The sequence below is a fragment of the Aplidium turbinatum genome, chromosome 8 (genome assembly GCF_918807975.1).
Source record: "Aplidium turbinatum chromosome 8, kaAplTurb1.1, whole genome shotgun sequence".
Taxonomy (NCBI): Eukaryota; Metazoa; Chordata; class Ascidiacea; order Aplousobranchia; family Polyclinidae; genus Aplidium; species Aplidium turbinatum.
In genome coordinates this window covers 27,311,687-27,326,028 of record NC_137479.1, presented here as the reverse complement: position 1 = coordinate 27,326,028, position 14,342 = coordinate 27,311,687, and the positions used below count along the sequence as shown (strand labels likewise).

The 14,342-nt window shown below is 38.6% G+C and overlaps 1 protein-coding gene across 1 annotated transcript; it reads right to left on the bottom strand.

Annotated features, from left to right (window-relative positions):
- Positions 1–1,545: 1,545 nt before the first annotated feature.
- LOC145775502 (linear primary-alkylsulfatase-like) lies at positions 1,546–10,258 on the bottom strand. The gene is made up of 5 exons (XM_082586798.1): positions 10,017–10,258; positions 9,206–9,331; positions 5,386–5,490; positions 4,427–4,606; positions 1,546–3,797 (listed from the first exon to the last, which is right to left on the bottom strand). The coding sequence occupies exons 1-5, from the start codon at positions 10,252–10,254 to the stop codon at positions 2,602–2,604; spliced, it is 1,845 nt and encodes a 614-aa protein (XP_082442924.1). The 5' UTR covers positions 10,255–10,258; the 3' UTR covers positions 1,546–2,601.
- Between the last annotated feature and the right edge of the window lie 4,084 nt (positions 10,259–14,342).

The following is a 14,342-nucleotide window of genomic DNA, read 5'->3' as shown; positions in this document are numbered from 1 at the left end:
CGCCGCCGCGGGATGTGGCAGGCCGGTTTCCTAAAGTCTTCGACCTGGCTATGTTTGTTTGTGCTCTCTCGCCGTGTCAAACGTTTGTACCCGTGCGCTGTTGATGCAAATAAAACAGTTGAACACTAGTGGTGCGATATTGATGAACCCAGCCTCATGGGCGAAACACGTGTCTATTGCTGAGTTTCTGCTACACTCGACTGCCGAGAAACACATGTTAAGAGTGTTGTCGGTTGCGTAGCCAAGTGGTGAGAACGCATGCGCGGCGTTCGAAAGGACGTGTGTTAACACCGCTCTAGAGCAGTGTTTTTCGCTTTATCAATGCAACTTTATATCAAAGCACGCTTGATGTCTTCAAGACATAACTTCCCTGGGTATAATTGAATTTCCGCAAGATGATGATGTTGTTTTTGCTAGTTTGTTTTCGTCATTGATTCGTATCGCCAAGTTGTATCTATTTTGTGAGTCGTGCAAGGCCTGGTGCGTTGCGCTTGAAATGGCTTTGCCCGTGGTAGGATTTCTTTGTGGGGTTTTCTTTGCCTGCCTTGCTCTTCTTTACTATGAGCTAAACGCATCAAGACGTGTTCCCCTCACGACCATCAGCACTCTTGATAACGCACCATGACCGATTTTCATAGCGAGTTCGAGTCGAGTTCGGGTCGAGTTTGAGTCGGCGAGACGAGTCGCTCAGAACTCGACTCGTCTCGCCGACTCGAACTCGACTCGTCTCTACACTCGACTGCCGAGAAACACATGTTTTTGGAAAAGTCTTGATGGCTAGTGTGGAGGCTACACCGGTATGGTTAGCGAAACACAATGCTCGCTGTTCTATAGTGAGTAGTCAGGTAGTGTTGACGCCAGGAAGATCGCTCCTTTTCAACAACACTCTTAACTCTTAGGTAACAAACTCCCTTAAAGAATGAGAAACCCTCGCGGACTCCTTTAATCTCATGGCACCCCTATTGAAGAGCACTGGTGTGGTAATACTCTACCTACATGTCGACCTTTCATCTTTTCCAGTCCCACATGCAGGCATACCGTAAAAATCCTCTGGCCCAATCATCCACGGGAGCTCAGTTAGAGGGATAGTTACACTGGCGACTTTTGCGTTGTGGCAAATATAAGGGTAGGATTTGGGCAGCCAAAACCAAAAATTTGTTGGCCATGCCAGCACTGTAGGTGGTATTTACCTATTTCACAACAGATAAAATAAAAGTTTTTTCTATCTCTGGTTTCCCTTTTTAAAGTATCTAAAATATTGCTGCTCCATCTAATCTCTTTTCTAACGGGGATTGATTGGCTGATTGAGTCTTTATCCTTATGAGCTGGAAAAACTTCTTTGAGCATAATAACTGCTGTTATTATTATTATCACCTCACTGCCTATGCATTTCAATTTACTAACCCAGCAGTTTTTCAAAAGTCTTTTAAATCTCACAAGACTTCGTCATTTCATCAGAGACTCTCTCAATCCGAGGAAAAACATTCGAAACCAAAAACTAACCAGCATGCTTCCTCTTTCCAAAGTGTGTCCATATCTCTATATAGACTTAGCGTATATTAGCTATTATTATTTAACAAAAATAAATCAATTAAATTGAAACAACACCATATTTTCTTTTCAGTTGATCATTAGCTTCGATATAATGCATTTTTTTAGTTCTTGGCTTGCGCCAGGCTTAACAGGCTATGGAGTTATGAAGCTCAAAGAAAGCAGCTGAGCTTCCTCGTTGGTACATATAAACTTTTAATCTTGATGGTATCGTACGCCAAAGAGAGCAGCCACGCTTCTTTCAAAAGTCGATCCGTAGGTCTCAACATTAGCACAAGGTCAACATTTGTGGTTGAGACTACGAGTAAAATATTGTTGTCCGTTCAATGGCATTGGAATTGTGCTATGAGAAAGCTGGCATGAAATTAACTTTGGTTGTACCCCTGGTTTACGTGAATGTGACAGCCGGAAAAACGATGTAGGTAGCCTATACTTTTACTTCACAATGTAGATACCGTTTACTGTTCCTTAGTAGTTATGTAGTATGACAAACATAGCACATGACTACTGACCAGGGAACTATGTTTCGAAAGCTAGTGGAATTCGCTATTACCACAGCGAACTCGTAGCATCAGGCTAAAACAGGTTGTTAATATTTACATTGTGAAGTAAGGAACGATCATGCTGCTAAGAGCGAAACTCAATGTATTGCATACTTCGGTTACTCTGTCACATTGATTTCAACATAATATTTACGTTACAAAAACTTGAATCACCAATGTAATAACGTTGTTTAGACGTTATTTAGAATCTAAGATGTCTAGCCAATATTTATTAGGCTTACGCGACAATTTAATGCATTTTTCGTTCATCTCTGAAATAGTGGTAATTAATTCTTCAAAAATATACGTTGATTATCCAATACACAACAACATTACATTTTTGTTGCAAAAAACACAATTGCAGGTATAGCCTATAATAAAGGTTTCTAAGGATTTACTGGCTTAATATTGTAGAGTAGCGATTAGTCACGAGGTAGAAGCATGGTGTGTTCACTGAGAAAACGTTTAAATAAGCTACTAAAATATCACATTTTCATTTTTTAAGTATTTAAAACTTTGCCAAAAGATCAAAAAATTGCTTAAATGAAAGCATGCTGCCTTCCAAGACCAAGTCGCCACTTGCGTAAGCTCCAAGAGGGTTTCGTGTTTTCCTTAAAATGTCTTTCCAAACTACAGACGACATTGTTATTTTGGCATCAAACTCTTTTGGAATGAGCAAGGAGTTGTTATTATATTCCAAAATGCAATGTCTCATGGTGTAGCTATATGTTTCATTGATGTCTGGAAATGCAAAAATAACATTTAAAAGTGCTTTATCATCACACAACTCTGCTTTGAAACGAAATGGAAATTGTTTCATTATTTCAAATGTTTGCAATGTTTTCACTATTTCCGCTTTTGACTTTGCGGAAAGTTCTAACACTAAGCCAGAGTCCAACTCTTTAGCTGAAGTTAAATAATAATTTCTTGCATTGGAATTGGAGGTGGATGTAGCCAGTAACTTCAGAGAGGCAACTGCTAATCGTTTGGCTTCCTCATGCAATGAAGATTCAGGCTGAGTTACTTTCAAAGCATCAAAAGATAGTTCTAAGGACCATTGTACATCATCAGTTAAAATATACCCGGTAGCATTGAAATTTGAAGAAGATTTATCTAAACATTCTTTGGCTTTTTTTACCATCTTCTCTGCACCTGACATACCCGAACCAAAATCTGTAGATAAAAGTTCTTCAAGTCTTTTCGATCGTTTTTCTTTTGAAAGTGGATGCAAATTGACAGGATCTCCATCAAACCAACCCAATTGGCCATTATATACTGAACGAACAGACCACTGAACTGTACCGTAATGTTGTTGGAGATACGGATGTGAATATAAGCTTGGAGGAAGTTGAACGCGCTCCACAATTTCGTCAACATCCAATCCCGCGTTCATCCATCGAATAGTCTGGTCGTTTACAAACTGTATGGCATCCCTGTAATGTGTTATGACATCAAAAATTGTATCTTGTCCTTCTAGAGGATTGGTGTGAGATGGAACCATGTATTTAGCGCGAAGATGGCGGACTTTATCGAGACTGTGAACCCATTGCATGCAGTCTCTTGGAGGACTTCCTCTGATAGCATAAAGATTAGGAAATGCTTCGTATACATTATCAGCTGGCAACACCACACCCCATTCAGGAATCCACACAGTCAGTTGATCATCAGTCTCACCAGGAGTGTGAATTAATGTGAAATTTATGCCTGCAATTTCAATAGAACTGGTTAGAATCTAATATAACATTAGTTTAGTTTACTGACAGCTTTTACAGAAATAAATACATGTAGCTCATGTGTTCAAGTGCAAAAGTGTTTTACGTTTATTTTTCTTTGACTTTGCCATTGATGTGGCAGTACAATATAAACCAGTGTTAATCTGGTGATATCTACGTTACGGAGGGTGGCCGGACCCACCTACACGTGCAGAAAACGTCTTTACACCCTGTCTTTACTTTGATCTGTCTAAACATCTTCTCTTGTCAAGCCGACCTTGCTGCTTTGATCCAATAATCAAATGACGATTCTTTTTAAGTAAATTAACCAGTGGCCTAGCGAACCTTAAAAGGTAATTTTCCGTATTAAGACGTCACACGCACAATTTCAAGTTTTTTTTTTTAATTTGCCAAAAACTTTTAAAATCTCTTCTGTAATACAACACAAGCATAATGTTGAATAAAAGCGTAAATACTTTTCTAAATTAGATAAGTATATACTTTGGAAATCAAACAGCATCAGTGTAGCCTACCTACTTCGGTTTAGTGAAGAAAAAAATGCTTTTGTAGCAACGCTAATCTTTAACATATCAGCAGGTATAATTTCATTATACAGAATACCTGCTAATGAATATGTTTGCTCTTTTTCAAAAGTGTCAGTAGACTCTGCAACATCATAGTCCATATCTTTGTCACTGAGAAGCTTTGGACCAATTCCAGAGTCCACGTGTTCTAACCCAGGCTCCAAGTATGTTCCGAATTGTCTGCTCGCTCTCTTGTATCCGATATCACCAGAAGCAACTATGACAATAATTATCCTGAATACTGAACAGTTTGGGTATTTATCGCAATAATTATTGTTTTTAGCATGAACTGCATCATTCATCTGATTAAAGTTAAATTTTAAAGACTTCCAAAGAAATTGCTAAGGCTTCCCTCAGATGAATAAGCGAGAGGGGTGACAAGTCCTCACACTCGTTGGTCGACGTTGCCTACATGCGAGAGTGGGAGCTCCCGTTGTTGGGTAATTCAGTAAAGGCAAGTCGACCATTCTGTTCTGTCAGGAACAACTTAGGTTCGTGGTACCGAAATAGAGCAAAATCCCGAATGCGGATAAAGCTGTTTCGTGCCACAAACATTGCAACTACAGTAGTGCTAGAAATAATAATTAATTATCCTGATATTTTAACATGCCACCATCAGGTAAAAATCCTCCTTGTTTTAATATAAATTGAGTTGAATTGAATTAAATCCATTCCATTGCTCAGTGCCAAGCAGGAATTAGATTCAGTACCATTTTTAAAAAGTCCTTGGTATGGTATGACCCAACATGGTATAGATGTCACCATGTCAGGTCATACCTCAGATGTTAAGAAGTTGTGTCAAAGCTAAGCGAGAATTAAATTTAAAGGTTGAAACTGTGATAGTAAATTCACTCGAGGGTAAAATATGCAATACACGGCAATAGGATAAACAAATTTTACAAGACCAGCGTTTTTGCGTTTAGAATTTATATACTTTTTTACTTTGACTTTTCTATCGATATACAAAACTGTCTAGGAACAGAAATTTTCATTTACTAAATCTGGAGTTTTCAATGATAGTGGATGAATGCTTGAACACTCGTACTTCAACGCCAGTACCCTTGACATCATCAATAAGAGCTTGTGACCCAAGGACGTGATCTAAGAAAAAATAAAAATCAAATTAGGTTATTCCAGTTTTTTACTGCAAATTTATTGCGCAAAAGCTCGAGTAGGGCTACGCGAAAATGCAGGTTTCTGCAAAAACGAAAAAAGTCCAATTGCAGAGATACAAAAGTACCGCTGTGAAGGCTATTTCGTTTTGTTACACATTATAAATTCAATTGCGTTTCGGGCTTGTTGTCTCGTCTCCAACTTATTTTCCATTTTCTTTGTTTATACTTTAAAATCCTCGTTTTTAGTTCACGTTATAGTTTGCGCTAGCGGTTTTCATAAATCGTTTCACTTCTCAATACCAGCTCAGTGGCCAAGGGGTTCCGCCTTCGGCTCTAGTGTTGGTAGGTCTTAGATCGATTCAAGGTCGGGTAACAGCGGCGAGGACTTTAAAAATGATACCGATGTATTCTTTCTTGAAGATAAGACGAGTAATATTGTGGTCGCATCGTAAACCTGATACAAAATTAAACATGAGCCCTGAAGAACTTGGCAGTCGTAGAGCGATGATAATAAGTCTATAACATTATTATTACCTGTATTTACTTCTTGGTTTGAATTAAAGTGGTAGCTGCACATATAACTATTTTTATGACTTTGGTTGTACGAAGCGAAAACACAACAGGTATACACACGAGGTATAGGTTTGAGAACCCCTTGTAGTACAAACGGTCCGATCTCCGTAGATGAAGATATTAAAAACCGAGTGATGTTCTGCGACCATGCGTAAACTCATTTATGTTCGCATAGTTTCAGCAGTCAAATACAGGGTGGTCCACAAAAATGTGACACATTTCGTTTGTTCATAATTTCTACAAATCTGAAGTTTTTTCAAAATCCTTGCAGCCGGAGATGGGTCATAGCTATAAGTTTTTGCCCTCAAAAGCGCTTTTGTAAAAACGAACCAGTTTCTGAGTTATTTTAATATTTGATAATATGTTCGATCGCTGCTGAATCATCGCTGCCATTCTCACATTGAAATTGTCTATTACTCTCCCTAACATGTCCCTTGGAATTCTTCTAATTTCTCTTCTAATGTTTTCCTTCAGTCTGTCAATGGTATCAGGATTGTCCTGGTAGACTCTATCCTTCAGATATCCCCAGAAGAAGTAGTCAGGAGGGTTAAGATCAGGTGAATATGGCGGTCAGGGGTTGTTGGTCCTCCTTGAAATCAATCAATCCCCAGGAAAGTATTGATGCTGATACTCAAGGGTACGATTGGAACAATGTGGTGGGGCACCATCTTGCTGGAATACAGCTGTATTCAAGTCGGTCCCCCTTCTCCTCCTTACTGCTGGAATGAATTGTCGTCTGAGCAATTTGATGTAACGTTCAGTGTTAACAGTCACCTGGCATCCCTCGTCGTCCTCAAAAAAGTAGAGACCAAAAATGCCATTACGTCCTATTGCACACCAAACTGTGACTTTTGTTACACTCAAGGGTGCTTGCACATGCACATGAGGCTGTGCTTCTGCCCAAAATCTCATATTTTTTTGTTCACATGGCCACTCAAATGGAAGTGGGCCTCGTCGCTAAAGAGAAGCACATCCAAAAGACCGGGATTGTTCTCAATCCGTTCACTGATTTGCTGACCAAATTCAAATCGTTCATCCTTGTTGGCTTGACTTTGAGTCTGAAGAAGCTGAATTTTGTATGGGAAAAGTTGCAAGTCAGCATGAATAATTCTATTGACAGAAGATCTTGAAATCCCCACTTCCTGAGAAAGTCTTCTGGTGGATTTCTGTGGAGACTTCTCCACACGAATTCGAACATCGTGAACTTTTTCGGGGGTTTTTGCGGTGGAAGGTGGACCACTATGGTTCTTATTGTTGTTAATCACACTGCCAGTGTCTCTGAACTTCTCCAACAAGCGTTTGATAGAATTCCGAGACGGTGTTTTCCTTCCAGGAAAGTCATGACGAAAATGTCTCTGGGTCAAAATTACAGATTTTGTCGAAAAGTAATGTTCAATGATTTTTGTCCGCTCAGCCACTGAAAATTGATATCCCGGCTCCATACTGCTACACATAAAACTTATAGCTGTACTCTATAACTAACCTGAAAATCAAGAGGTAAAATTAATTTTTATGGAAATGACTGATAAACAAAATATGTCACATTTTTGTGGACCACCCTTGTATATCTGAAATGTGCGTTTTAAAAAGGCGGAAATTCCTTTTATCTTCAGATAAAGATAATCACTTTCTTTCAATAATCTTGATAAAAAAAATGACTTGCAGCATTATTTGTTGTAAGCCTACAAATATTCTCATATGCTTTGACATGTGCACATTGCACAAACAGTCGATAAAACTACGTACTTTACTTGTACCTACTTCTCACTTGGAGACCATTTGTTTGTCATCATCCGATTAGAGTTGTAAATAAATCTTTGCATTGACCGAAAAAAAATGTTCAGCTAGTAAGTTAGTCTTGTATTGATTCAATCGCTGCAGACGTTAAATCAATGTAGAAAAGGACTTATTTACTAGCAAAGTTTTTGACTTTGCCCTTTGCGCAAGCACGCTCTGTGCAAATGGTAACCTTTCAGTGCAACGAGGGTGGCAGGTCAAGTCGTAATCGGTGTAGTAGCATTGGTAGGCTTAGATAAGTGAACTGATTTGTCACTTTGGTTTGTGCCCTACTCGTTTGCTTTGTGTTCACTTTACCAATACCATGGTGAACATTAAGCTATCTATTGTAAAAGGTAAAAAAAAAGGTAAAGGTGAGTCCCACACTTGATCCAAGCATGGGGGAGATAAGGTTTTCATTATACTAAGCTTTCGGCACTAACGAGAATAGGGTGGCCAGTTCCTTTCTCTCGGCCGATGTTCCTTCAGCAACTACGCCCACCCAATTTATTACACCCTGGGTAGAGATGAGCAGTGTTTTTCAACAACCAGCTGAAACCGGGAATCGAACCAGGATTGCATGATTGGAAAGCGAACGCCTTATCCGCTACGCCATATCATCGCCGTATCTACTGTGCACTTGTACACAATGTACAGTACATAAAAACCAGACATTTTTAAATCATTGCCTTTGATGTTGATAATCGCCAATGAAGATGCATTGGGTTTTCTTCATTGTGCTCAAGATTGGCACAAAAAATAGATTTGATGCAAATTGGTTTTGGTGCAATAGTCTATGTCTTGGTTTTATTTCTCCTCAAATCGAGTAAGTTATTTCGTAGGCTACCATTTTGAACAGCTTTTCAAAGAAAAATAATTTTAACAAAAAATATTTATGATATCTCTGATTACAAGGCTGTGGAATCGGGCGAATAATCTACGATTCCGACTGCTCGGTTTATAATTGGCCAACTCCGACTTCAGTGTTGCCAGACTTCGGAGGGTTGCCAGACTTTTTTTAATTTTGCCTTTTTCATATTTTTAAAAATTAATTTCACTTTAAGTTGTTATCAAATTTGAAGCAGCGACTTTCATAATAACTAACAAGAAAACAATTCTGTTTTTGTTATGAAGTTGTTGAATTCAATACGGAAAACAAGTACCAAAATTTTAAAAAAATATTACAAAATTTTTTTTTATTGTTTGTCGTTTTGTATCCAGCCAGAGTTGGAGTCAGCCTGTTTATAACGACTCCGACTCCGGACATGCCATAATTCTTCTGACTCCGAGTCCATCCACAGCCCTGGCTCTGAAACTTATTCGTATGTAAGTCACATGAAACGCTTTTTCACCTGCATGGAAATGTGTAAGAATAATGCCTTTCAGCGGCTTTTGCGTAAGTTTTCGAAATTCTTTAAAAACCTTCCTGGCTGCGATTGGAGACTCGGTGGTGTCCACAATAATTATTCCACCTTTTCCTGAAATTATAAAATAACAGTGTTTGTGATCGATGGATGTGGAGGATAGACCCACAACTGTTCTATAAACGTTTCTGCAGTGATAGGCAACAAATAGTAGGCCCCGGATAGCTAAAAAAAACTCAATAACGGTAATAAATAAAGAAAAATTAAATAAATGTAATAAATAAAGCAAAACTAAATGATTGTAAAAGGCCACGAAAATAACTTTTAAAAAGCTACCTCGATAAAGGTAAAGATTCTGAAATACCAATGATTTAAGTGCGTGTAGAATTGCTCAGCGCACAATCCCAGAGAACTGCTTGGCATTTTTTTGTTCATAAAGTTGTCGTCGAACCGAACGAGCGATGCGAAAAACAAACAACCAAATACAAAGTTCGTTGCTTTGAACGAGAGTATTTTTGCCGTTTATTGATTCTGTGACTATCTCAGACAACAAAATCCGTCATTTTTACACTGATTCAACGTCTGTAGACGTTGAATTATGGTAATCTGCTTCTGCAAGGACAAAAACACTGAAACACAAAACCAACAGCATTCGTCTGCTGAATATGCCAAGTCAGCAAGTCAGTTCTTTTTTCACGCAAAACACGACTGTTTTTTGGGATGGTTGAGGCAAGACAAGACATTTCATGAAGTAGCTAAGCGTAAAATCAACAAATAAGCAGCTAACATTACGACATACCTTCTAATAAAATCATGTTTGCAATCGCAAAGCCGACAGCTACATATACATGATCTGTAACCTTTGTTATACGTTCTTCCGCATAAAGTTCAGCATGTTTTTTTATCAAAGCGTTGGCTTCCACTGCTGCCACAGGCTTTTTATGTCTGGTTTGATTGGAAGGCGTAAAACACTGGTAGGTTATCAAAGCTAGCAATGCTATGAGAACTGATATTACAAATTTAACCAAAGCATTCATACTGTTTGTTTTATCTAAAAACAAGTACAAATGTATCAGCTTACCAAATACCTATTGCTATTTTAAGTAAGCTGCCAAACAACTTCTATAAATTCAGAAGCAAATCCAGCAAGTTGCCTTAAGGAGGAGAGGGTTTCCATAAAACATAATGATGAGTAGGTCAACATTAGTCCCACCTTGCAAATACACCGTGAATAAAGGAAAGTACGTCTCAATCCCACTGTGTTTATGCAGTCAAATGTAAAATATACTGATATACACTTGCTTTTAATAAGGCTACACAGTGGCGTAGCCAAGGGGGGGGGGGGGGGGGGGGGGGGGTTTGGTGGTTACAACCCCCCTTTGGCACGCGTGTGACGTCACGATATTGAGAATGATGCTTTCAGTCTAAAAAAAATTGCCTAATTTTAAACAAAATTGCGTTAAAAGAGCGAGTTATGCCAATACCAAACATTCAAACATCTCAGCCAGGAATTCGCAACAAGAAAACACAGAGACTTAGCTTTATTTCCGAAAAATGCCGAAGAAAACATGATCTTATCCTTTTGCTATGCTACCGGACAGCACCATTTTACAGGAATATTCGTACCCACATTTTTGTTGAAAATGCTCTCAGAATGCACCAAATTCAAAGTAATTTTTCAACATTTTCTGGGGGAGGCCCCCCAGACCCCCCGCCGCTGGGTGCTCAAAACCTCCCCTTTTAAAATTCCTGGCTACGCTACTGAGGCTACAGCTAATTATCGTAGCCTACTTTAATTTTACCCCAATCAAGATGTTAGGCCTACAGCTTCGGAATTCTACAAGCTTTCTCGTGCTTTTCATAGCGCCAATTACAAGCCTGACCAACTATAAAAAGCAAAACTTTGTGACTTTATTCCGTAGTAGTTATAGTTTTCTACCGTAACACAAGTCACTTTGCCGCACGATTTGGCTTGATCAAAAACAGTTTCCTTTCGTTCACTTGCCTTTTTTCAGCACCCTTCTCTTTCCGACTGCGGCATTGACGGTTTTATAAATTTTCGCAAAATCGTGTCATGCTGTTGGTTGATTGATCAAGCAAAGAAATTCTTTGCTACAGCATTTTGTTGTCTCGCAGCAGATGCTCTAAACTCGTGTTCACTATTCGATTGCTACTATAACTATAAACACCAACCCGGCAACCCGTTGCCTTGAATATACATACCGCCCGAAAACCCCATGGTAGCCGCTTTCGTGGTTTTCATGGCAAGTTTGAAAAGCCTTTCATTTTCTCTGTCTGATTTTTAAAAACCGTTTGTTACTTCTAAGTTAGATTTTGGAAGTACGTTCTGAGGAAATGGTAGCTAATAATTCAAATGTTAAAAGAGTTAAGCAGCCTGGCTGTGAAACTTATTTTTAAGTCTTTGTTTTTTTTGGACATTGCAAGTGTTTTTGGACGCTGTGTTATAGGAAATAATTTTTTTATCTGGCAGCCTTGAGATCCTCTTAGAGTTTTTATTGTAACGGCCTATGGCTGAAGAACCTAACAGTTAAAAACGAACAAACTGAATTAAAAGAGAGCTTAGGCTACTGGATAGCCTAGACTACATTTACATAAAATACAAAACTGAATAAAATACTTTCATAACTATTTTTTCACCTGAGATTGACGAGCAATAATCTCCACCTTACTTCCTGGAAAAACGGAGGTTCAGCAAAACTACGCTTTCCTTATGGCAGACATAGCCTACACAACTCAAACCACTTTAGCTACTTGCATGGTCATAACTTTAACCTTACATACATAACTACGTTAGAGTTTAGACTGCAATATGTTATGTGAAAATGTGACATGTGACTATAGTGAGCCAAGGCTGGGACAAAATTGAAAATACAAGCTATAACTACTTAGGCTACTACTACTAAGCTTACTACACTATTACTACACGGCGCTACTGCATAATATGCCCAGCCAGAAGGTAAATTTTGTTCTCAACAAAATCATTGCAAAACTATGAATCTATAAGAAAGAATTTGTTCTGAACAAATAGCCGAGGTCAAATCTTGCAATGTCAGCAGTGAAAGCACACAATAACGTGTTTATCACCTTTTGAAAGGCTTTTCAACGCAAAGTAACCAAACACGAAATCAACTAAAGTTTGGTTCGCTCACTGAGCCTAGTAGCGAGGTAGGCTATAAAGGCTTTGTCACAAACCAGTGGTTGAGAGAGAAGTTTGGGGTTGTGCCAACAATTAACAGGTCCGCTCTCCCTGAGTCATAAAAGCGATTTTAATCTTAGATTTGTATTAACAATGCCTCAAAATCAACCATAAATAGTAGGGTGGATCGAAAAATCCAAAAATTTTATTTTTCTAAGCTAGTATTTCAAAAAGGTGCGAAATACCCATAATAACATACATGCAAATTTTGTTTGGGTTTTGACAATTTTTTGATCGCCCCCCGCAAAGTTTTAATTTCCTTAATATCGGGTTGGAGAAACTCTCCCACAAACTTGGTCAAAAGCATAAATGCTGTGTGACTCACTTATGCGCTTTATGATGTCATAATAAGCGACTTGTGTTTAAACAGATAGGCTACAATATTGACCCTTTTATCACCATTGCTAAAATACTTGGTTATGTATCTCAACAATTAGCTGATGCAGTATTTGATTCTTCAAAAGAATACTAGATATAAAAGAAGCTTTATAGTAGGCTGCAATTATTGGAATTCGCTTGCACTGCAGGTTCCACAAAGTTTAATAAGTTATATGCGCTTCTTACAGATTAAAAGGCAGTTCACTTAGACCAGGGGTGTGCAACGTGCGGCCCGCGGGCCAAATGCCGCCCGCGAAGAAAAATTGTGTGGCCCGCGAAGATGTGCTAATTTTGAATTGTGTGCGGCCCGCGAAACGTGTTTATAATTTAGTTTAGTCTGGCACGTGTGAACAATTCATTGTGGAGTGGATTATTGTAGATTTCGCACCTTCTGTTAACCATTTTAGAAGTCTCCCATCGGCCACCGCTAATCCATTGTATTTAATTATTTGGAACGTAAAAATGTATGGTCACATAAAAGGCATTATGAACAAAGTATGACTTTGGAAAGCTCACGTACAGACAGGAAATCTTTTCCACTTTCCAACATTAAGAGACTAAGAAATGCATCCTGAGATGAAAACTGAATTTGCTGACCAACTTGAAAAATTGTTGTATGAATTTTTGGCTTGTTTCAAGGACTTCAAATCTCATGAACATTTGTTTGGTATATTCGCTTCGCCATTCAACACAGACAAAGCACCAGAAGATATAACTTGAACTGATTGATCTTCAAGAGAAAACGGATTTGAAAGTAAAGTATTTAGAAATGAATCTTGGCAATTTTTACCAAAAACATTTCAACTAAGATGACTTTCCACATTTGAAAAATCCATGGTTCAAAAATGGCACTTTTTGGCTCAACTTATTTGTGCGAACATTTTTTTCTAAAACGTGCGTCATGAAATCTCCCTATTGATCGGTTCTGACAGATGAACACCTGGAAAATGGAATTCGAATTGCGATCACTTCCATTAAAGTAAATTTGGAAAAAGCCGTCGGGAAAAGAAGCCAGCTGCAAACTTCTCACTGAGCTCGTTTAGAGACTGTGTGACAATAAATTTGAATAGCAGTTTTTTTCAGAAATTTATGCGTCCTAACTTATTATTTCTGGAAGGAGATAACCCCTAATATAAGAATAACATAAATAACAAAAAAACTACTTTTTTGTGCCTGCAACTACTAGAAATCATATGTTAAATAAACGTGCGGCCGCGGTTCCACCCAGTTATATATATCTGGCCCTCCTGTAATAAAGGTTGCACACCCCTGACTTAGACTAGTACGGGTAGCCCTACTGGGCGATGGCCTAGTTTTATTATTACTTGGATCTTCACCATTTAGCGTATACCAGTTTGACTGCACTGGTGAATGTGGCATTGATCTGGCGATGTGAAACCCAGGATGCTTGAATCCCTCAGACACTCACGATAGCTGACTATAGCTAATTAATAGAACCCTTATATGTCAGCGATAACAATCCTTATGAGAAACTGCAAGCATTGGTTATGTTCATTATCCGTGTTTATG